Here is a 24,340-nt window from a genome sequence, read left to right as displayed (position 1 = left end):
TTAATGTCAATCACTTTCTTTCTATGTTGCTCTTTATCTGTCCCTGCTCTTCTTTTTGCTCTTTCCTTGCGTAGACATTGGACTGCAGCAGGGGACATACAAGCCTGAGGGTGCAATATGGCCCATTTAATGTCCGCAAAGAGAAAAAACTACAACAAAATATAAAACACACAAAAAAAGCTTTGACAATGGAAATAGACAAAAAACAGAAGGGAAAAAATTGTGTTATTTCAAAGTCTAACCAAAAACAAAACAACGTGTTAATTTTTTGATTTATTTATTTTGCTCTTTGGTGGCCATGTCATATTCTATTTTTGCATTTGTCCCCACAGCCCCTCCCATCCTGAAATCGCACACACTCTAACTCTCAGCGGGGTCAAATGGCCAAACTAAACTTTGATGGCAAGTGCTGCAAAGCTTACAGCTGCTGCTCTGTGTTCACAAACAGCAGAACCTTTGGTCACTGGCTGCAATATCCTGGTCTATAGTTACTGTAATGTGAAGAATGAAAATACAATGATTTCTCTTTTGTGTTTCATTCACCTTGTCAGGGTCAATAGATGTTTTGTGGGTTAGCAGTTAGAGTCAAAGTACCGTCGGTCTTGAAAAATAAACACAATTTCGATCAAAATGGACTTGGTTTATTATAAAGTAGAAAAGAAATCAGAAGCACAAAGAAGCCTTGCAGTGCAGCACTCACACAAAATGGTAACTTACCAAAGAGCTACCTGTTACACAGCTATTTGTCAGAATTACACCAGACTTCCCTTCTTGCTATCTTCATGGTCAGGGTCAGTTGCATCCACTCAGTGGTTGGTGTGTACATATGTGAAGGAAACATGAACTAGTAGCACAGTATTAATAAAAAAAACACCAACTACAACGCCCTGTACTCTACTTTCTGCAGCTGCATAAGTTCTTTAATACTTAATACTTCCTTCTTCCTCAATCTTACTGTATCTCTGATCACATCTTGCATCCCTATTAACCTTGTCCCCTGGCACCATTTGGTATGACTGAAAGATTAATCATGGGGTAAATAATTAACTACACAGCAGCTTGGGGCCTGCAGTATAAAGAAAGGGCTCCTTCATCTGAATCATCAGAACATTGTGCCCAGTCATCTACTGAGCAGTTTCGACAGGATGAAATATCAATACGAAAATAACACAGTCACCATCACATGTGACCAGTAAAGCTGATGCTTTGGGAAAAGTTACAGACTTACACTTGATATGATTATTAACTGAATGCTCCAACGAACCACATCACATGAACTCAGCTAAAAGTCAAGTCTCCATCCATTAAACCATCCGCTAGAGCAGATCCCAGCTGATGCTAAATTGGAAGCAGGGTACATTAAGGACAGGGCCGCACTCTGTCGCAGTGTTGATAGTGAAATATATTAAAATGAATGAGAAAGAAACAGGACCGCCTCCAAGTTTCTTAAACTTAAAGACTTTCCTGCAGTTTGTTGTTGTTGCCTGAAATAAATCAAAGGTCACATATGTTGTTCTTACACTTCTTTCTGTTGGTTAACACTTTTATATCATCAGCATTAGATATATTATTGCTATTTTAGTATTGGCAGCATTATCACAGGTGTATGAAGTCCACAATGAGGTAGTAAGTTGTTTCCAGCTCTCACAGGCTGTCAGAAAACGAAATAAGCAATAATAATTAAGAAGCAAGATGACCTCTGGGTCCTGCAGATGCACAAGCTCAAGGTTTTGTTTATAGGGTTTGAAAGAAATAGTGCATGAAACATACTAGCTGGAAAAAAGATTATGTTATTGTTGTTCCTTCCTTCAGTTTCCTGCTAATATCCTTTTCAACATCTCCATTTTCCTTCCTTGTAAATACCCTGAAAGGTCATGCAGGCTTTTGTCTTCAATGCTTTCCAACGAACCCTAGGGGTTATGCACACTGAATACTGTAAAACACAACACAAACATATATGAGGAGATTAAGCACATACTGTTAGCAGTTAATGGGTTTTAGGAAAATATGAATAGCACTGATGGCTCTGTTGCACTTGAGAAAGAAAACCGGATAAAACAGGTCTGACAGAGGTTCACCAGATCCCCACAGACAGATAAAAAACCAGAGCAGGCAGTAAAGTCCAGTTGTTACATACTGCTGTAAAGAATCCCCAAAAATTGATGTTATTATACATTTTTAAAGTTGGTGAGATGTGAGAAGCAGTTTGCTGGTGACAAACCTGTCAGATTGGCATCTACAGTACTAGGGACACTCTCATGAAGTAGATCCTCATGAACCCTAGAGTCCCCAATGCCTGATCTTCAGAATGAATTCCTTAAAACATATTTGTTGAAGTCCAAATTTGATTTGAAGTAATATGGTAAAGATAATGTGGAACTAACGTTGTGTACATATTGTTCTATTTTGTACATACAGTATGCATCTTCTTCGTCACACATCATTATGATGAACTAGTGATGTTGGCAACAACACTGTTCAATAAATCCTCCTGCTGTTCTGAGTTTACGTTGCCAAGTCTCAACTCCCAAGTGAACCAAGTTTAAACTTTGCATACTCTGTGCTGAGAACTTAACTCTGTACACACCGATACAGTACAGAGGATCGTTATGAATTGAATTGTTCTAATAAACTAAATTGGGTGTGGAGCAACTTGTTGTCATTTGTTCCCCAGATGATGAGTAGTACTGTATTAACTGATGTTTGATCAACCATGTCACCTGAAACTCAAAGGATTTTAGTGACCTTGAACAGCTTAATGCGTACATTGGACTGGAAAACGGTCGAAAACAAAGCATCCATTTTCTTGAAATGCCTCTTTGGATGGTTGGGTACAAGAACGTGGTGATGTGTTCATGTGCTTATGTCCAATCAGCAGCGGCTTTCTGGGGGAGGTGTTAATTCCTTTTGAGCTTAAACTACTTAATTTCCACCCACTCCAATAATGGTTTCATCACAGCAAATGGAAGCCTGGTGCAGTTCAATCAGTGATACACTTTCCTGACACAGCAGGTGCATTTCACTTTGAATGTGGTGAATAAAAGGCATGAAATGAAGACTTCTAGATTTAACAATGAAAAACAAAAAGGAAAAAAGAGGGCAAATTGTTTTATTTAGAACAAGACAACTCAGTGTGGCTGTAAAATGTTTTGACTCACAATCTAAAATCTTTTTTTTTTATTATTATTATTTTAGTTTATTTACTCTTCCTTATTTCCTTGGTAACGGCTAACAATTGTTCTTAGCATTGCTCATATCTTTATGCATTAGCTGCAAATATTGTTAGCATAAATGTATTGAACCGATCTTGTAGAATTTAATATTTCTGTGTTGATCATCATCTGTGAAACTGGTGTGTAATCCAATCCATCATTCTCGGGCTCTCCTGTTGTGTTTTGTCCTGTCTGTTTTTTGCTCTTCAGTGGTGACTCAGCCAGATGAAAATTGTTTTGGGATTATTTTTGCCTAAAAGGGGGAAAAAATAAATCTTTTTGGTCAGTCATTGGTCCATCAGCAAGACAAACATGAGTCATGAAGAATAAAAAGGTTCAAATTAAATAATAAAAATCCCTGTGACTGAAAGATCTCATGGCTGGAAAGGTGCAGTGCTCACATAGGATGGTGGATTTGAGTGAATAGGGGCTGGCATGGATGGGTGGGGGTGTGGTATGACGCAGGGAGTGCAGAATAATAACTATGTACTATTTATAGGAACACGACCTATAGTATGGAACTTCTTGTGATTGTGGTGCTCTAGGCGCTGACACCCTGTTACGGTTTTGACCCATAAAACAGCTCACGTGGCTGTGACACTAAGGTAATGCAACATTAATTACCATTAACACAGATCTACTTTCTGTTTGCTTTTTACACATCTTGTAAAGGTCTTTAATATCCCTGCTGTGTACAAATTCAGCTAGAGTTGATGCACTGGTATACATCTTGGAGAGGGTATGAGTGCTTATGTGTACAGTAAATGCTTAAAAAGCATACTCTGAAATTAATTGTCTGAATAAGGTAATTAGTTGTGATATTTATCAATTATCACAGGAGTTTCTTTTATCTGAAAATATACTCACCATCTCCCCCTTGTGTTGAATCTTTAACTGTCTATAGGCAGCACTGCAGAAAATGCAGTTAAATCATATCCACTGTGTTTTGTTTGGCACTGACATGACACCTTGTAACGTGTATGTATCATTGATTTGTAGCACCTTTGAGCCAATTAGTCATGTGCCTTGTCAGTCACTATACATTTAGTAGTTTTTATGTATAGAAAATAGATTAGCTCCATACTATTTGTATGACACATTACATTTGTTTCTACTAATGTTGTTGATTCTTATGAAAAAAAAAGAAAACATGTAACAAGAAAAGTTTTTTGAAGATTCAACACATCCTGCTGAGTACAGTTACAGTACAGTTGGCACTGCAGTTAGCAGGAGTTAAATAAAACTAATTAAGATAAACTGTGATTTGATTTAAGATGTTTAAGGTTAGGATTAATAACAACGACATGGACAAAGTAATTGACTCTCATGGGAGTGTCAGTGGCCACACGCGTAGAAGGTCAGCACCCTGGACAGCGACTGTCACTGCAAGCTACAGTATTTTAAAAAAGATGCATGAGCAACATGGATGACCTCACCAGTAAGAGACCAAGGAGTGGAGTGAGGCTGGAGCGTTTCATCATGCAGAGACGTTTTCCGGAAAGAGGCCACAACTGTGGCATTCCTAGTAAAAAGCTGAAAACAAGCCAAAACAAGTTGACATGGGTGTCTTGTGTGTGCTTGTATGTTCTATAGAGAGACTTCAAGCAGAAACACCAACATACTGAGGCAGATTTTTGAGCAGCACCCATACCAGATCATCCACAGAAATCTCAGCCCACCATGTGTGATCATGTGCAATTAGCTGATGGATTATCAGATTGGCTTTCCTCACTCATGGCTGGCAAATCAGGTAATCCACCAGCCCACATGTCTTGTTGCAGTCACTTGTATGACTGACACTCAAATGTGTGAGGTTCAGTTTGGGGTTTGTTGCTGTACTTGGTCAATTTAGTAAATGAATGAAGTTACTTAACACAGGTTAAGGGTAGACTGGACGTCTATTTGGAGAAATGTTTTCATTACACTCTATATCGCTCAAATTGTATTCATAAAGACTTTTCATGACAGCAGCAGCAGGATTGTGGCAACAAGAGGTATGTGAACCTTTTGAAATGATCATGTTTTATGACAAATGAATGCAGAAAACCACAATATTTCAAAAGGTTTTTCCTGCCATTGTTATGTGTTTGTTTGTTTGTTTGTTTTTGCCATCAATTTGCTATATCAATTTACTTGTGCTCCAAATACTTCTGTGCTGTCAAACAACTATTTATGTTGGCCCTCAAGTGATTTTGATGAATTCTAAATATGAATTATTATTGTTATTATTATGACATTTGTAAAGAAATGTGGTGTGGTCATTTAATTATAATTATAATTTACTATTAATTATAATCACAGGAAGTATGATTAATTATTACTGTTGTTTAACAATAAGACACCACAGTAGAGTTGACACTGTCAAAGTAGAGTATATCTTTAGGATTAGGCAATCCTAAAGATTTGAATGTGGTAACTAGCTGCTTGGAGGATTTCAGCATCTGTGGGACCTCAGGAAGGACAGGAGTCTTTTCCTGTCTCCGCTGTGTCATTGACACAGAGGTCACTTCAAACACAGTGTGACAGGGAGCAGGCAGTTTTTCTCTGTACTCTGGGTCAGATGCTGGAGCAGCAGGAAATGTTTAATGGTCTAATAACAACGTGGGCATAAATAACACTGTACAATATAAATGTTTGACACTTATTGATGTCGAGGTACAGGCTCACCAACTAAAGGGATAAGGGTTAATATTGCTCAAAAAAAAAAAAATAATAACAGAAGTGGTGCTCCACACTTCCTGAAAGAGAGGATACAAACAGTCTTTGTCTGTGGAAATTGTGAAACTCATTTTCTGCCTCACAGACATGAAGTCACATAAACCATGGACCAGTGAGGTCACAGTTATTTCCCTTGGTTTTTTTATGCTCAAGGAGTGACAGTGGAGGTTACAGACACGCATGTACGTACGGTGAGTGCAGTCCCACAGTCCAGTCGTTTAATCCTCCTCCAGCTTTCCCTTTAAAGCACTGAGAGAGGAGGGCTAAACCCAAGTTTCGGGTTAGGGAGCGCTCATTCAGCGTGTGTGTGCGCACTGAAAGGCAGCAGCAACGATTCCCGTTCACACAAAGTTTCCCCATCAAAAGGCTAAATGGCTAAGTATAAGCCCTGGTTACTGTGCTGCTTCACCCTGGCAGGCTTCGTGTGCGCTGCAGCTCTTGTCTATCTGTGCATCGTCTCCTTTTTGGAAAGCGGCTGCTCCGGCGGCACCTTCAAGCATGCGGCTGTTTCTGCAGACTCGCAACTTTGCTCCGAGATTGGCAAGTAAGTCACGCTTTATTAGATGATTCATTAGCATTTATTATACTTTATTATTTATTAGACGTGTCAGTGTTGGCTCATCCTGCATGCTGCGTCTCTAACCTGACGCAAAACGTGAATGTGCTTGGAATTAGAAGTTAATGAAGTTTGTGGGTGCCACTAAACAGACTTTCCCATTTGTCATTTGTCCCATTTGGCTGTACTCGCTGCTCCTGTGGCTGACTTAAAAAGCTGAGCCATGGGATAAGCAGTTTAAGAGATTTGATAGGCTGTGTTTGAGGAATAGGAATAATACCCACAGGACTGTGTGCAGACTGGCCATTTACCCCCATCAACTCATGCTGCTTCTTCAACCATCCAGGTGGATGTTAGTCTAACAAGAACAAAACTGCTGTCAATCTTCCTAATGAGGGGTAAAGAAACTTGGCTCCTTGTCTGATGTGCTCTCTGATGCCCGTATTTACTCAGAGGTGGACGACAATATGTAGAATGCATCAATCAGACACCCTAGTAACTCTAATAGTAGAAAAAGGTGGTGTGTTTAGGTGGAATGTAGGTGTAGCTCTTCCGACTTTTGTTTTCAGTTGCATGAAGTCTCTGTCTCTAGATCCGCCAGATTTGTCAGGATTTCCCATTGACAGACAATGACTGTTTGTTAAGTCGCAGGAATGAGGAGATCCACCAGGGCAACAGGAAACATGCTCCTGAGATAAAGATACCCTTTGACTTTTTAATGCTTAAACTAGAGGTGATGACCATGTCTGTTCCTTCTATTGATGAGTGATACAGTAAAGTGTTAATGATGCTGTGAATAGTGAGACTTACATACAATTATCTTTGTTACACAACAGCATCTAACTTTGAAGAAAATTTGGACTTTTCTTGAACAATTGTCTAAATTAAACATATGTATAGTTTACGCAAATGTGTTGAAATTGTTGAGTCACTGTTAGTTACATTGTCTTTTGTAATAACTCCCAACTTCCATCTTTAACATGGGGCTGTGACACACTGTTGTTGTGTCTCACTATGTGAAGATAAGCTTATGGCTGTGTATTCAGAAAAGAGATAATTACACCCTTATCTTCACTGTGGTTTCTATACAATAGTGGCGTAGAGAGGAGGGAAGTATAACACATCCTTAATCAGCTGCAAGGTTTTTAATATGTTAAGTGTTCATTCACCTTGTATTTGAATTTGCTTGTCAAAACTCAATTTTATCACATCTACGTGACATCCACTGTGCAAGAACAGTCCTGAGAATTTCTCTTCAGATTAGGAGGACCTGAGGGAGCCAAAAAAACTTTCAACACTGCCTTCTCTTGTCGCTCAGTGAGCCTGTCTGTTCCTGTGGCAGCCTCTCAGTTAAAAGGCCCATTCAGGTCTTTTCCAAGATGCTTTCAGCCTTCAAGCTCTATTGTGTAGTGTAATTCAGTTGGATTAGACTAATTGAGACAAACGACTGTGATGTAATTTCTACAGAAACACGGTTCATTTTTTATCTAAAAACTGAAAGCAGCAAGTCAGCCAGATCCTGGTATGTTGCCTGAAGTTGAACTCAAACATCAGCACATGGTTTAAACTTGCTTCTTGGCACCACTCAAATACTCTGACACCCTGAAACACTCAGCCCTGAACTCAACAGTGATGTTCTGTTAAAATTAGTTTTTTGTGTGTGTGTTTGTGGTTGCAAACATGTGGGCTGAGTACTCACTGAGCTAATGACTGACTGTGAGTTCACACATTTCCTGTAAGTCTGTGGAAAATGTTTTACAGGAACATGCTCCAGCAGGGGGGGTCGGCAGTAGATGGCGCCATTGCAGCTCTTCTGTGCACATCCGTGATCAATCCTCAGAGTATGGGGATAGGAGGAGGGTCTATCTTCACTATAAGAAATAAAACAGGTGGGTCTTCCTATTTTTTTTAATGTAAATTCAGTTCTGTGTCTTGATAAATGAGGATAAGGGTGACTAGACCAGGCACTCAAATTCTTGATCTGCTCCCAGGAAATGTTAAAGTCTACAACTTCAGAGAGACTGTCCCCAAGTCGGTCAAACCCAACCTGTTAAATGACTGTCCCACAACATTCAGGCTTTCCACAGGTATGTTTACTAGCTAACACCTTCTAAACATGCAGTTGGTCAAGTCAGATATATACACTATATCCCAAATGTACACTATAGGTAGTCAGTGGATCGGCGTTCCTGGGGAGCTGAGGGGCTACGAGGCAGTTCACAAACAGTACGGGAAGCTGCCTTGGTCCAAGCTGTTTGAGCCAACTATCAAACTGGCCAGGGATGGTATCCCTATGCCACACTTTCTAGGAAAACTCCTCAGTTCCAACATTGTGAAGAGCCATGTGGAGAGCTCGTCTCTTTGGTAAGGTTTCTCACTTAGTGCATAGCGACTGAAAGCTTTTCAAAGCATCCAAAACAATTGTGGTTCACAGAAATGTCACTTCAAGAATATCTGCATGTGACCACACTGACAAGAGACGTTTGACAGCACTGATTAACTATAATGGTTTGGACTCTGCTGGAGCCTTTTTCTCATCTGTGTGTCACTGCAGAGCAAAGAGCTGTCCTATAAATCACTCTATCAATCTAACTCATGTCATAATCCTGGGTTGACTCTGACATTACATAATGCATCTGCCTGGTTGACACATTTATTTGGAAGCATTTTGGCTTAATGAATATATTATAATTTCATAGGACAAAATGCAAAAGAACATCTAAGAATTTTCATTTGATTTGTTACATGTCCCAAACAATAATGAGCATTTAATTGTCTCTCTTCACTGTATTCTGCTTTGCCGTGACATGTTCTAATATGTTCTTTTACACTGTTGTGCTTTTTTTTCTAGCAAAGTTTTTTGCAACAAGAGAAACATTGTTCTGGGCAAAGGAGATATCCTCAAGTTCCCCAAACTTGCAGAAACTTTGGAAACTGTTGCAAAGGACGGGGCAGATGCTTTCTACACTGGCAAGATAGGACAAGACTTGGTCCAAGACATAAAAGCTGCAGGTTGGTGCAAGCTCAGGGTGCACACTTGAATAAATGGAAAAAGAAACATGTGCATGGCTAAAACAAGATTATTATTATTCTGGATGCTGCTATTCTGTACACAGTCTATACTTGTTCCATTTAGGTGGGGTGTTGACAATGGAGGATCTGAAGTCATTCCGGGTGCAGGTCCAGGATGCCTGGACAGTCCCTATAGGAAACGCTCAAATGCACATCCCTCCACCACCTTCTGGGGGCCCCCTGCTTGCCTTCATTGTCAAGCTCATGAAAGGTTTAATATACCGATCTGATAACTGATTTGTTATAGTAACTGAATGAAATAGACACTTGGGCATTAGAAAAGGGAAACTTGGAGAGACTGACTCATGTGAGCAATGTAAACGAGACTTTGCAACCTGACAAGTGAAAACAAGGCCCATTGTTTAGAGAAGTGTTCCAGGTGTTGAAGTTGAAGACAGTTTAAGTACTTAAGATTGTAATTTAAGTATTAATAAACCTTTTTTGTTAAATCATTTTATTTACCAAGCAGTTTAACCAGTTTTGTCCCATAGGGTACATTTCTCATAGTTCAGATAGTTCCAATGTGAAGTAACTGGTAGTCTAGCCCTGGAAACACGTAATGCGGTACCGCGAGTTACAACAAGAAATAAAAACTGTAGAAAAAAGTAACAGATGTTGTTGTTCTCTTTTTCTTCAGGATTCTCCTTGACTCCAAACTCCCTGGAGGGTGACCACAAGATCCAGATGTACCATCATTTCGTGGAGGCAGCTAAATTTGCTAATGCACAGAAAAAAAACATTAGAGATCCGGCCTTTAATGGAGAGAAGGTTCGCTTTTTTCTTTTTTCTCTTGGTACCATGAAGTCAGGGTAATGTGTTTAACAGGTCAATATAATAACTGCATCTGCACTAATCATCGTAATCGTAAGACATTTGTTGCACTGGTTCGTCATGATATTCTTCTTTCAGAGTGCAGTTCACTTGATTGATCCCTCCTTCATTAATCGCACCAGGGAGGTTATTTCACACCGTGCTCAGGACATCTCCTACTACAGTAGGAACCTTTTCACTGATCACTTTGGGACGACACATGTGTCGGTCCTGGATGAAGATGGGCTGGCTGTCTCTGCTACAAGCACTATAAACGAATTGTGAGCAGAAAGCTTCTTGAAGATTTATGTATCTACTGCTGCTTCTTATTACATTATAGGAAATGATCCTGTATTATTCCATTCATCCCTTTAGTCTGCTGCGTTTTGTTTCCTTCTGTAGATTTGGAGGAGCAATTTTCTCTCCACAAACAGGCATCATCCTTAACAATGAGCTGACTGATTTTTGTGGTAGAGTGGACAGCGTGATCGCAGGTAAGGTCACAGACATAAACATAGCCTTTCAACCCAAGCCAATTGCATTAAAGACATTACTTAGAGCAGTACTTAGCCTGGTTTCTGTTTAATGTAAAGCTTGTTTGTTGTTAAAGGTGAACAGCCTCCATCCTCAATGACTCCATTAGTGGTGGAGTCAAACTCTGGAGGAATCCTTGTGATCGGTGGCTCTGGGGGAAGCATGATTACCTCAGGGGTGGCCTTGGTAAGCCAAATAACTCACTGTTTGCATTTACTGTATGCTTTGCTAGACTCTTGTTTGTTTGCTTCCACGATTCTCTTTTATTCTTATAGTCTTTAATAAATCGCCTGTGGCTGGGGATGAGCCTGAGTGATGCCATTGCTGCTCCCATAATCTTTGTCGATTCCAAGAACAATGTGAATTTTGAGCCTGGTTTTGACAAGGTGAAGTACTCGTCTTTCATCCTCACTTTCCATTAACGGCGTCCCAATTCACTAGACTGTGACCATCTTCCTAACGAATAGCATTTCTATTTATCTTAATGGATTCTGTTAGAGATTACCAGGGAATAATCCTCCAAAATCAGATTTAAGTTACATGTAATCAGTTTAGAAATCTGAAGTGGGAAGGATAAGTGGTATTAATGTGTATTGTGTGCTCTCAGGCTGTGATAGATGGACTCAAAGCTCTTGGACACAAAGTTGGAGACTGGAAATACTTCTTCAATGTAGTCAATGCTGTGGAAAAGGAGAATGGCTGCATTGTGGCTGCATCAGACAGAAGGAAGATGGGAATATCAGCTGGATATTAACCACACAGAACAAGAGAGTTCAACACTGAACAAGGAATGTACTGGACCAAAATCTGAGCTATGTGGAACTGAAGCGCAACATAACCAATCAAGAAACTTCTGCATTTAAAGGATAACCGTAGTTTATTGTAACTTAGTTCCTGTTCTTATTATTTTGCCAATTTCTTTCCACATCTACGAGAGAAAACGACAGCAGTGTACATGCTCATACACTTAGCAAGAACACTTTTTTTTTGCCTTATTTTGCCTTTTCACTCATCTGATTTTAGGCACAATTCAAGTACTTCGAAGCTGAATCACAAAGTTCGTCTTCTGTTATGTGTTAATAGTTTAAGTAATGTGGATCATGGTCTTTGGAACAAAGACAAAATAACTGTAACTTAGTGTCCATTCAATAGCTGTTTGACTGCCTCTCAAAGTCTTCATCACCATATGGACAGGTGACATCTATGGCCACACAAACTGTACATTATACTGTGACGCTTAAATGACGCAAAGCAAAGCACATCATCAGGGTGCTATTCTTACTGCTGAGCTCTGGATTTTAGGGACTGTAGGCTCACACTCTCCTGGCAAAGTGTGAATTTGTGTGGTGGTGAGACTTAAAAGCAAACCTGTCTCGCTGAGTAACGCCTGTAGATATCAATAAATGTTTTGTTGAGTCGTAAGTATTGTTTTCTGTAGATGAGCCACCTTACCCTCTGACTGTGACATCCTGACTGACATACTGTATGAGCTGAAATTTGTTGTTGTCAGCTGACAAGTGAACCTTTGCTGTGACCATAAACATTTTATAGGATATTTTGATCTTTTTCCAAGCTATAGAGTTTATTTTGGAATAAACCATAAAGTAGGCTATTTACAGTGAACCAATTATTTCAAGAACTTAAGTGTTTTTCTAAACCAGTAGCTTGTCATTTTGTATTTTTGTATATGAAAGTGTTTTGTACTCACATATTTTTTTTATCATTGTTAACTGTAAATGTGTGTTGTCACAATAAAACAAACCAGTCTCTCACATCTTCATCAGTCATGTTGTACTTCTCAACAAAAGACCTTTAGCATCGGCCGTCCACCTGCCGTACAATGTGCTTTTCATTACACATTGATTCTTTAAACATTTTATCCTTGTTGTTAACATATTATGATAAGCACTGATCTCCTTCGTGCTTTCCTGTTGGCCTTTTTTCAGAGCAGCACTTGCACAAAGACAAAGGACACAGTAATGAGATACATTTCAGCAGAGACACTTATGAATTAGTAATGATTTCTTAAGTGGATTCTTCTCAGTTTTCCTTTGAGGCACTGGATGAGAGTTATGAGAACATGCAAATTTTAGTCTGTGTGAAGCACTGCCGCCTTTGTTGTATGACAAATGAGTTAATGTGGATAAGTTGTGACTTCATAGCTTCAGTGTCATGGTGTTACCCTCTTTTTCTATTAAAAAAGCAGCCATTTAAAATAAGCATCATTTTAAGGATGGTGGATAATATCTTTCCAGTCAAAGTAGAAGGATCCTGTAATGACTCTGACTTACAGTGTTAGTACCCTTTCAGTCACAAAGTCCCTTGATGAAGCAGAGTATCTCAGCAGCAGTTATTTAATGTTGTTATACTTGGATTTTGCATGTGTGCATCATTATTTGAAATTGTCATAATATAACCCAAGGCAGTAAGTAGAGTTATCTGATATACACAGAGACTAGAGAATTCTTTTTATGCCTAAAGGGAGAGTAACTTGGCCTGTCGGAGTTGCATAACTCTCAAGTTTACTGTGTTATTATGTAGAAGTGAGATTGTCCTTAATTGGGCCTTAAAGGGAAATTTCCATACAAGTGTTTTTTTCTCTCCATCTAATCAAGAATAAATGTAACCACAGCAGGTAACACAGCTGAAGATTTTTTAATATTATTCTGTGTCCTGGTAGACCAGGAGGCTGAGAAACATACCAAGGAATATTAATGTGCCCAGTTCAAACCTGCCTGTGGACGTGTGCTGCATGTGATCCACCTCTCTCCCCACATTTCCTGTCACTCCAGCTACACAAGCTACTATCATTGTATTACAAACCTGTCAGTCACACAACATCTCCCACAAATTACATATTTGTCCAGTAAAGGTAACTTTAAAATAAGCCAGTAAGATTATGTGCTTCTGCCAACTAGTCACGTTTGTTGGCATGTCTGTCCAGACTTATGTTTAAACAAATGCCATCAAGGCATTCCTAAAATATTGTCAGCATTTATTCTAACTGCACTTAATTAACATCTCACTGAGCTGATAGCATGACTGGACTCTTGTTAACCATTAGCTAACTCTGATAGAAGCATTAAAAACGTGAATACAGGAAATGACTAAATAAATACTACCATCACACAGAGACAGTCATTCATTGACTTTAAAATAAATGTACTGTGTAGTGTGTAGGGAGTGTCATTGTGTATTGTAACACCGTTTCACTTATGGCTAAAAATGTGATAAAGGCATCATAATGTTCCACATTTATATGTTTTAGTGATTATGTAATGTAAGACATTTGCATTCCTGGTGAGAAAAGATGAGCCCTGAATGCCAGTGGTGATAGAGAGCAGCAACAGCTGTAATGTTGTTATGAGGTCATTATAGGCCATTAGAGGCCTTTGCACTTTGGGTTGTGGGAAATTACTGCAAGTCATAAGTGCTGTAGGACTGTTTGTCCCTGAGGGGTTACAGTCTTTTATTTTAACAGCAGCTCCAGCCTGATCTGTCTCTCCTGTTTGCTTTCACCTCATATACAGTTTAGTCATGTATGTTAACATTTTAAATTACTGAACATTTATATTTGGGTTCTCTTCTATTTCTGCAGTCGATATTTTCCTTTACTAAAGGTTAGCTGTAGTAGATGCCATTTATCTTTAATACTAACAGGAAACAGCTAGACACAGCTAATAATTTACAAAAGTGCTTCACAAATAGAACATTTTACAAATGTATAACCGACGTGGTAGATACAGTGTTGTTTCAGTGAAACAAAATATTTCAGTAATTACAGGTGCCTCTTTTAATTTTTAACTTAACACAATTTTCTATCTTAACAAAATGAACAAGTAGTGATGGTTTCTGGCTCTTTATAAAGACACTGAAATCTCATACCACTGGAATCAAGGTCCACACAGTGCCTTTGCATAATAAGAGGCGTGTTTATGACCTCAGTACCCTGCGGCGTACGCCCACTTGCGAGGATCTGACTGAGCATGGAGTCCGTCATCATGAGAAACCACTGCCTGCACCACAGCTCCTGTTGATGTGAGAAGCTCTGTCTCGTGGTTCTTCAACGCCAAACCATCTAGGATGTTCTGTAAACGGGAAAATATATGAAGACACAGACTGGTGGCATGCACAGTATATAAAAATGACAAACACAGCTGGCAGTTAATGAAGTTAACCAAGCTAAAAACACAATACAAAAGCCAAATTAAAAATAAAATTGAAATTGAATACCCAGATAAAAAATGAAAAACTTGTTAAATAGGGTGTAGTTTGGAGTGCTGCTGAATTGTAGTGTAATTTTATTTTGTCCACCCATTTATACAAGTGAAGCTAGACTAAATAACCAGAAATGCCCCTCGGCATAATGAAGTGAAGTTTAGCAGTAGCATAAACATATAAACATATTAAAATAAGATTTTCCTAAAGTGCCACAGGGACTTACATAATTTTAATTATGGTGCTTTGGAGTCAAAAATGTGCCCTATGTTATACAATTACACCATCTATCTATTGAACTGGAATTAAATCTTTATCTTTATCTTTATCTTTACCTTTACCTTTTTCTTTATCTTTATCTTTATCTTTATCTTTATCTTTATCTTTATCTTTATCTTTATCTTTATCTTTATATTTACTTTATCTTTATCTTTATCTTTATCTTTATCTTTATATTTACTTTATCTTTTTCTTTATCTTTATCTTTGCCTATACAGTTTTAAAGCACAATAAAAAAAGTCACTCAGCATTTTATCATATGGTCACATGCCAACTATAAAATATTTATATATAAGCTAAGCCACAAATATGATTGCTAGCTCAATACTACTGATTTATGATATTTTTCTTCTACATTATACACATCTCTGAAAGGTAAATATAATGAACAGTGCCCCGGTGGCGGGCTTGACTTAGCTGTAGAGAGTGTTTTTTCGGCGGGTCTTTGGTTGAAGGATTGTCTCCCTACACACCGCAACATCCTGCTATTACTCATACATGTCAGTATTGTTTGCCGTTGGTGACGCTCACTTTGTCAAAGCCAGGCTCTGCTACAGTCAAGTTGGGACTCAGCTGGTTGTGGAGCCTTGGATCCAACACAGCTTTTTGCAGATCGTAGTCGAAGAAAAGTGTATTCAGAATCACCTGCAAAACAGCAAACATTTGAAACAATAATAATTAAACAGTAAGTAAAGCTAAGTGCTATGTTCTTACAACACTTACAGTAGGAACAGCACACTTCATTAATTTACATGTTCTGACTGAGAATTACCAGAGCAATAGACGTAGTGATTTTTGTTCCCCCTGAGGCACCGACCACCATCTTAACTTTGTTGTTTTTGTCAAGGAAGATGGCTGGACACATAGACGACATTGGCCTTTTCCCTTTTAACAGAATTTAATGGGGATGTAAGTTAAAAAGAATAAACATGTACGTATTTTGAATCATATCAATTTAAGTAGCTGTATGATGGGAAGACAAATGCAGAGGTTTAGTGTTATATCAAGAATACCAGGTTTTAAAGTCTGAAAAAATACAAAGGGCATGACTTGTATATATTTTTACTCTTAAAGCACAAAGATCGTAATATAAAAATCAAGGTCATGTGAAGGACTGGCCGACCCCTGAGTGACTTTTAGTCAGTGTACTACTGAAAAGCCAGTATCTTACTGTTTTTGAGCTCATGTGTGTGTTTATGTGTGTGTTGATCTTAAACCTGGTCTGATGAAGTTGTTTGGTGACGGTGGCACGCCGAAGCCGTTTGTGACAAACGGGGAGCTGAAATCGTCCATCTCATCATTTAGAAGTATCCCTGTTGAATTTGACATGACTTTGGAGCCCAAGCTGCAAGTAAACAATAACCAGTAAGACTTAAGGGCACATACATAATGGAAGTAATGGTATTTATTGCACCTAATCATGCAGTCATACTATTGGTTGATGGTGCTAGTGGCTGCCACGGCACTTCCATCTTCTGCTACTACAGAAAGGTGTGAGGTCCCGTGGTTTTCAGGTAGGTAAAACTCTGGCTCGTAATAGTTCATGTGATGTGTGGTTTCATCTGTGATCTTTTCACGGAGGCCGTTGGCATAGGACCTCGAAGTCATATTGTGGATGAGCTTTGGGAGAGAAATCATTGTACACACTATTGGAACATTAGATTTTAGAAAAAATGATCCATTTAACAACGTTTGATAGTTCTTAGGTGCAGTTTGTTCTTGTTACTAGATGTGGGAATATCTGTTTCACCTGTGGTAGCACACTGCCACCACCTTTAAATTTGAAATAAAGATTTTCCACAAAACTGTTCTGTGTTTTAAGCCATGACCTTACATCTGTGATGTTGAGAAAGTCCATATCTCCAAGTAAGGTCCTCTTTGCATAAGCAAAACGAAAGGCCTCTATGATGCGATGGTAGGTTAGGATCTTTTTCTCAGTGGTTGCCATGCTATCTGAGCTAAAGTTGTACCCTGCAGAGAATACAACAGTAATCAGCAACTTAATTCATTCACAGCAGTAACGTCTGTTCAGGCAGGAAAGGAAACAGCTGAAATTGACTTGACCCAGTTTATTCTAGTGTTTTATTTAGTCTAAAGGCTGCTGTGACCAGACCACGGGTATTAGCCTGAGCTGACAGCCTCAGAGGGAAAGTGGAGGAAAGCCTGAGGAAACAGGAGAGTTTTTGGTTTGATGGGTTTCAGCTGTCAGAATGAGGCAGGAGTCACGGTAAATCACCAGGATGAAAGTTTTGGGCTGTCACTCGAACGTTTGCGTCAAGCCTCCACCACTGAACTGTGTCCAATTAAAGGTAAATTGGTGAGATTAGTGTTAGTGTGAGGCAGTGGGGCGCTGTGAGTGGGTGGTCGGTCAGAGGAAAGGAAAGGTTTGGGGAGATTAATTACTTTCGAAGGAAGTTTCTCATCTGCTCCTTAGAGGGAGATACTGTCACTGTGCTGAAGGGTACTGTAACTGAAGAGCTGAGAGACGGTGTCTTCAAAAAAGACTGTTTGGGAGCAGGCAACACAGAAGAAAGTGTAATCAGACAGCTAATGGTGTACAAAGACCAGATGTATTATTATGTGCCGAGATGATGACAGACCAAGGCAGCAATGATTTCATTACCAACATGGTCGTGAACTTTGGTGATCTCTCGGGTGAGGACTCCAACAGAAATGATGTTTAATTACTTCAATCAAACAAAAGGCTTTCTGTTGGGGGTTACAGAATTGTTCCCTCCATGCTTTTAACTTCACTCTCTAAAGTGAGAAAACTTCATTTTAAACTTGATGTTGTTCTTGTAGCTTATTGCTCTGGGGTGGCATCATCTATCAGTGATGGCATCAGGAATCAAAAACACTCTTCCTATAAAAAGCAAAATACAATAGGTACCATAACAGAAGAGATTCGTATGAGCTTCTTCGCACCTGTTAGGTCTTTGTTTAACACTGGGCCACTTCCAAAAAAGTCAGGATGTCATGTACTGTGATTAGTGAATAAATCTATAGATTATTTGAAAATAGTACAAAGATGGTATTTTAAATGTTGAAACTGAGAAACATTTCTGAGGGTAGATCAGCTGAAATCCTATAACAAGAAGGATGGAAAAATAAGTCTTGCAAGTGGGTTCTTTATGCTTACAGAGTGTCATAAACTCAGTTAAACTCAGTATCTCAGTTTAAAGATGTGATATGTTGTCTTTGTTCAATTTTCCATCACATTGGAGTCTAAAATTATGATGGAAATAACTGTGTTCTGTTTTGTAGTACATTTTACACAACACTCTAATATTTGGGGTTGTAAATGATATCTGTTGCAGTCATCTGCTGGATAAATGTAGGTCTGTCTTTTTCAGACACGTTCGAGCTGTTCTTACGTAACATTAGGCCAACAAAGCTTTTTTTATTTTAAGAGTAGATTTACTGTGCTGGAGTCCTTTTCTGTGAGAGTGACTGGCAAAGTGAAGGCAGCTCACATTAAAGCACATTCTCTCCCACTCGGTGTGTTTTTGGACAAAGCATCAAGGCTTACCATTCAAGATGTTTAATATCAGCGAGAGCACAGGGCCGCTAGCGGGGGCATTGGGAACAACCATGGTGTACTCCCCCACATTCACCCTTAAAGGGTTCTCATCCAAGACTGGCACATAATCCTTCAGATCCTCCATTGTGATGATACCACCTAAACACGGATTGAAACACAGAACACTGTGAATGCACATTTGGGCACATCTGCAAATACAAATCCTCCTCAACATGGAAAATGGATGTGCAGAGAAAAATTATATTTATGAGCTTTATTAGATTATTAAAAGAAATACTACCTGCTGCTTGAATATCTGCCACAAGGTCCTGAGCCAGTTGTCCCTCGTACAATTCACCAGGACCCACTTCTGCTATTTTCCTATAGGTTTCTGCAAGCTTCAGAAATCTAATGGTTTCATTTTCTTTTAAGACGTCACCATTCGCCCCACAAAACACTTCACTGAAGGAGAGGAAAAGTTCACTTGCAGATGCCGATGAACACAGCTTTAAGTTAATTTCAAATAACCAGACACTGACTTTAGATTTAAGTCTCTCACCACAGAGTTTGGTTATTGATGATGATTTCCTTTTTTTGAGACAAAGCAGTGGCAAGGGCTCTGCCTAAAGGAAAACCTCTTTCTGCAAGCTCAATGCTTGGCTGAAACAAGTCTTTCCAAGGCAGTTTCCCATGTCGCCTGTGTGCCATCTCATAGCCACGAATCTCCCCTGGTACAGCAATAGACAACCCTCCTGCCAACCACCAAGTTCAAGGAAACAGACACACATTACTGTGCAGAAGTTATTCAGATGTTACTTTTATAACTTAAACACAAAATGTGTTTTTGTTGTTTTGAGTTTGGTATAGTAATTTGAGAATATATTAATCTTTAAGTGTCATTATCTCAAGGTCATTTTCAATCATAATATTGTTAATTACACCTTCCTTGGCTCGTTCCCATATCTGATAATGCTGGTTAAACATTACCTGTTCGAGATAATTCTGTGTTGTTCCCAAACATGTTTTCTGTTGCGTAGCGTGGTGCCGTCTCTCTGGCATTAATTGTCTCAACTTTGCCTGTGTATAAGTCACAAATTAGGAGATGCATTTAGGATCCACATGGTCATAAGGTAAAATTTGTTTTGTCATGAACAACAGGAGAGGTTGTGATAAGTGGGGTATTTGAAGGTGTACCATTTTTTGCATTGTAGATGGTGAGGAAAAGTCCTCCTCCAATTCCCATACTGTGAGCATTCATGAGTCCAACGCACAGTAAAGCAGCTATAGAGGCATCCACTGCAGACCCCCCTTTCATCAATATGTCTCTGGGGCAAAATTGTGTGTGAACCTTCTGCGTGTATTTAATATGGTTTCTTATATATACATATATTATCTATACATCTATACGTGTCCAGCACATTATCTCTATTAGTGGAAATAAACTCTTACCTGCCAACCTCTGAACATGGCCCAGCATCTGCTGCTACAGCTCCCTTCAAGTATACATGTTCACTTGTGGGTTTATTTCTCTTCACACCGAAGAAGACACCCACAAAAGTGGCAACAGATGCCAGCAGCAGCAACGCCAGTGACACAATGATTGTTTTCTTCACCATTTTTGTAGCTTCAGGAGCAATAAATAATTAATTTAATTCCTGTTAAGAGAAAACATGTCATTTGTATCTTTGATCATATGGAAAAGAATGGTATGACACACAAGATCACAATAAACGCAAGCCTCATGAAAATGGTAATACCTAAATGAAATAAAATAAAAACTGTTCAAACACAAAAACACAAACATGTAATCATGCAACAATATTAAAGACACAGTCAATATAGTAAAGTTGTGACCACATGAGAATAAGAGCAGAAGCTCAGAGTTATCAGCTGCTGCTGCTACAGCGCTAATCCACACCAACTCTAACCCCCAGACTGTTTGTTTAGTTGACATTTTAAGGAAAATAAAGAATGTGTTGCGTGGATTGTAAACAGTAAATAATTCCACAGTTCAGACAGTGAATACATGGTCTTTGACTTCGAAACTGCTAGAAGATGTAGTCTGCAGACCTTCACACAAACGCTCAGCCAGTCAGAAATAGAGCTTAGATCAAGTTAACACTTTTTATGAGTTATCAGTCTTTACTGTTGAAGTAATACAAATCCAATTACAAGGAGGTAATGCAGGAATATATAAACATGTCTAGGACGTTGGTCTACTATACATAAAGTATTCTAAGTTGTCTAATTAACATCACACCAACCAGACATTAACCAGTACTATTTCAAGTAATGTAGCCATGATCAACATATCTAATAAATTCAGTCACAGTCTTGTGTAGGTGGCAAAAATTTACCAACATATTCAGGCTTTGTGGAGAGAAAAATATAATCCCATCCCCGGCTTTACATTAATCATTTCCCAAGCTGAAAATGAGCCTCCTCCATCTCTGACATCTGTAAAACCACACTGTGAATCACATTTAACTGGAAAAACTACTGTACTACAGACATTGTGTTGTTAAGTGCTTGCTAGCACATAAGGCTCCCGGCTACATCATGTCAAATATTACACTGAGTTAATTTTCTAAATGTCCTTGCCTGAACGTTCAAATAAAGGCCGATTGAACAGAAGAATAAAAAATACTTAATACGTCACGCATAATGTTTTGTCTATGTGAGATAATCTGACTTGGAGGCAGTAAGCAGACTAAGTGTATCCTCCTGGATGTGTTTTCTGCAGGCAAAAAGACAAATAAAAAAGAACAAGCCTGAACAATTTCGCTTTTCAGTTGCTCAAATCTTTAAAGCCTGCAGTCATGCAGATTCTTTAGCCTGTCAAAGGACTAAAGCCAAATTATGTAGCAGCCAAGCGAAGTGAGTTTCACTGCACAAGAGCTACTGTTGAACATCGAAGTACACAAACCCTCATAGTGTATACAAAGTTGTCACTTGCCTCACAGTACAAAGTTACTTCAGCAATTACTGCAGAAATATTTGTGTGCCCAGGATATGGAGACACTGGAGTCCTGATCCTTTTATTTTGTTGTACCAACTGAAGGATTAAAACAAATTACACTTACCTTGATTTCTCCTGGGGCCGAAACAACAGCCTGCTCACTGTGTGCTTTGGCCATGATATGAGGCAGTTGATAGGTTTACAAGTAACTGTCACTGAATCATTAAACTTTAACCCACCTCACCATAAAACCCCCTCTCTTGTGTTACCGATGGGGTGAAGAAAAATGCAGACGCAGAAGAAACAAGTTGAGATGGCGCTCAGATTATCACTCGAGTTAGTCATCTGTATCCAAGCTTCACAGAACAGTCTTAAATACCATGTGGCAACTGCATGCGCCTGAATGTGAGAGGAAACGTCAACCACAGGATGACTGGTTATTTATCTGCAGCGACGCTTCAACTTATCTGTGATAAAGATTAACTAGCAGTAGCTTCAGTTTGCTGGTGGTGCATTTCAAATAGATGACATATGACTCCAGTGTAGGTAGTCAACACTAAAATATGATCAACTATGTTACATCTTTAGCAGTATTACTGGTTTTTGCATGACTGCTGCTGCTCACCAGGAAAAATGAAGACTTTCAGGGCTGCAAGAAGATCACATCTGCCTTATCTGGAAGAAGAACTGCAGGGGAACAATGCGATGGGGTGCCGAACTGGATAAGAGAGGTCGGTTAAATACACAGCGAGACCAAGGCCATGGACAAGAACGACAGATCACGTCCTCAAATCTGACCCCAGGCCAGCGATCTCAAGTCCTCCTTAGAATTGAGCCTCTAATTCTTAAACTTTTAGGTTTAGATTATATATTTGTCAGGTTCAGAGTGTTTTTTAATGAACAAATTGGACATTGTGTGTATTATTGAGCAATTTTACCTTGCAGATGACAAAAATACTGGGACATTTAGTTGTTAGTAGTTTCTGTATTGGACGTTTAGCTCCAGCTGTGATAACACCAACAGTTAATGTTTGTGTTTTGACAGCTGTAGCTCAGAGTGGCGTCAGAAAGTATTCAGACCCATTTACCTCTAGCACACTTTGTATTTAATTTTAAATGGATCATCATTTCTTTTATTTCCCATTTACCTACACTCAGTAAACCCTAAAGACAAAGTGAAACATGTTTTTTGTTGAATATCCAGGTCTTTAACTCAGCTCTGTTTCAAAGCCCCTTTGGTTAAGCCTCAGCACACCTTTATCCTCTCCTGACAGATCCTCTCCAGCTCCGTGAGATTGAATGAGAAGTGTCTGTGAATTGTCATCTTCACATCTCTCCACAGATGTTCTCTGGGATTTAAGGCTGGCCCTTGGCTAGGCCACTGAAGGTCAGTCACAAACCTGTCCTGAAGCCATTCCAGTCTTCTCTTCGCTGTGTGATTCCTGTTATCATTGTGCTGAAAGATGAATCATCACCAGAGTCTCATTTTGGAGCAGGTTTTATTGAAAAGACCTTTTTCTATTTGTCAACATGTCCATTCAAGTGAGAAGATGCAAACTTCAGTGAATTCATTTAGTTGCGTTCAGAGCATCTGCCTATACCACTGACCAAGCACCTTTGTCTTATTTATCATCTTCTCCTGTAACACAGTTACTTATCCATATAAGATGAATATGAAAATCAACAATCAGCTGCTATGCTGGAAAAAGATGAGTAGAAAGACCAAGATATTTTGACTGAGAAAACATAGGAGCATCGTCTCACCTCAAACGTTCATCATGAACAGAAGGAGACAAAGTCAGCCGCTGTAATCCGTGCTCTAGGCTCATGATTCAGCATGAATTTAAATGGCTGTAAACTCAAAAGCCACAGAATGACACTGGTGTCCCTCACACATTGAGAAGCATGATAAGGGGGAGCAGCTATAGAAAAAGTCGAGAGATCATAAAACATTCCTTCTCAATCATGCAGTAAATGTCCTCCTGAAGCGTGCTTCCAGCTGCCGGTCCTGACGCTTCCTGCACCTGAACATCCAAATGTTCGTGCATCTGTAGGAGACAGGAGGTGAGATCAAATGTTAGGTGCAGACTACACAGTGACAGCTCAGAGAGTTTCTTTAAACTACTACAAAGTCAACTACAACCACTACATAGTAAGGTCCAAAGTTTGGACTGTTATCAAGTCAAGAACAGACGGGCAGAATAACGAAACATAAACACAATGTCTGAGTAATTACTATGAGGTGTATGATAGGTAATCAATTCCTATGGCTATATAAATACTGAATGACAGTTGCAGTAATTCAGCAATCACAGGCAGCTTTTCCAGAAACACATCACCTCACTTGTAGTAGCAGTAGTTTTATCTAGTAACCCTACTTAAACTATACATATAAAACCTTCCTCTGACAATAGTTTATAGCTGCTTCACAGGCTCCAGAATTGCAGCTCCTGTCTGCTGCC

The 24,340-nt window shown here is 39.2% G+C and overlaps 2 protein-coding genes across 3 annotated transcripts; one reads left to right on the top strand and one right to left on the bottom strand.

Annotated features, from left to right (window-relative positions):
- The first annotated feature begins 6,094 nt into the window (after nucleotides 1-6,094).
- LOC113148642 (glutathione hydrolase 5 proenzyme-like) lies at nucleotides 6,095-12,666 on the top strand. The gene is made up of 12 exons (XM_026340400.1): nucleotides 6,095-6,474; nucleotides 8,248-8,375; nucleotides 8,478-8,573; nucleotides 8,655-8,850; nucleotides 9,338-9,498; nucleotides 9,623-9,769; nucleotides 10,196-10,326; nucleotides 10,468-10,649; nucleotides 10,771-10,862; nucleotides 10,979-11,088; nucleotides 11,178-11,288; nucleotides 11,510-12,666. Exons 1-12 carry the CDS (start codon nucleotides 6,302-6,304, stop codon nucleotides 11,654-11,656), a joined length of 1,674 nt encoding a protein of 557 aa, XP_026196185.1. The 5' UTR covers nucleotides 6,095-6,301; the 3' UTR covers nucleotides 11,657-12,666.
- Nucleotides 12,667-14,333: 1,667 nt separating this feature from the next.
- Nucleotides 14,334-22,252, bottom strand: LOC113148619 (glutathione hydrolase 1 proenzyme-like). Of its 2 annotated transcripts, none has more exons than XM_026340375.1 (13): nucleotides 22,118-22,252; nucleotides 20,369-20,574; nucleotides 20,114-20,244; nucleotides 19,907-19,996; nucleotides 19,479-19,671; nucleotides 19,221-19,381; nucleotides 18,929-19,078; nucleotides 17,234-17,370; nucleotides 16,832-17,019; nucleotides 16,617-16,744; nucleotides 16,172-16,284; nucleotides 15,931-16,044; nucleotides 14,334-14,990 (listed from the first exon to the last, which is right to left on the bottom strand). In XM_026340375.1, the coding sequence occupies exons 2-13, from the start codon at nucleotides 20,533-20,535 to the stop codon at nucleotides 14,844-14,846; spliced, it is 1,719 nt and encodes a 572-aa protein (XP_026196160.1). In that variant the 5' UTR covers nucleotides 20,536-20,574; nucleotides 22,118-22,252; the 3' UTR covers nucleotides 14,334-14,843. The 2 variants fall into 2 exon arrangements, with proteins under 2 accessions (XP_026196160.1, XP_026196159.1); XM_026340374.1 differs by having other exon boundaries at nucleotides 22,003-22,130.
- Nucleotides 22,253-24,340: the final 2,088 nt, after the last annotated feature.

Source organism: Anabas testudineus, chromosome 22 (genome assembly GCF_900324465.2).
Source record: "Anabas testudineus chromosome 22, fAnaTes1.2, whole genome shotgun sequence".
In the NCBI taxonomy this organism is placed as follows: Eukaryota; Metazoa; Chordata; class Actinopteri; order Anabantiformes; family Anabantidae; genus Anabas; species Anabas testudineus.
This window is presented reverse-complemented; position numbering and strand designations above follow the sequence as displayed.

Coding starts and splice junctions, on each gene's coding strand:
- LOC113148642 (XM_026340400.1), top strand. CDS start 6,302: ATGGCTAAGTATAAGCCCTGGTTACTGTGCTGCTTCACCCTGGCAGGC. Junction 9,770..10,195: donor CATTGTCAAGCTCATGAAAG/GTTTAATATACC, acceptor CTTTTTCTTCAG/GATTCTCCTTGACTCCAAAC. Junction 11,289..11,509: donor TTGAGCCTGGTTTTGACAAG/GTGAAGTACTCG, acceptor GTGTGCTCTCAG/GCTGTGATAGATGGACTCAA.
- LOC113148619 (XM_026340375.1), bottom strand. CDS start 20,535: ATGGTGAAGAAAACAATCATTGTGTCACTGGCGTTGCTGCTGCTGGCA. Junction 17,020..17,233: donor ACTTTCTCAACATCACAGAT/GTAAGGTCATGG, acceptor TCTCTCCCAAAG/CTCATCCACAATATGACTTC. Junction 16,745..16,831: donor ACTAGCACCATCAACCAATA/GTATGACTGCAT, acceptor GTTTACTTGCAG/CTTGGGCTCCAAAGTCATGT.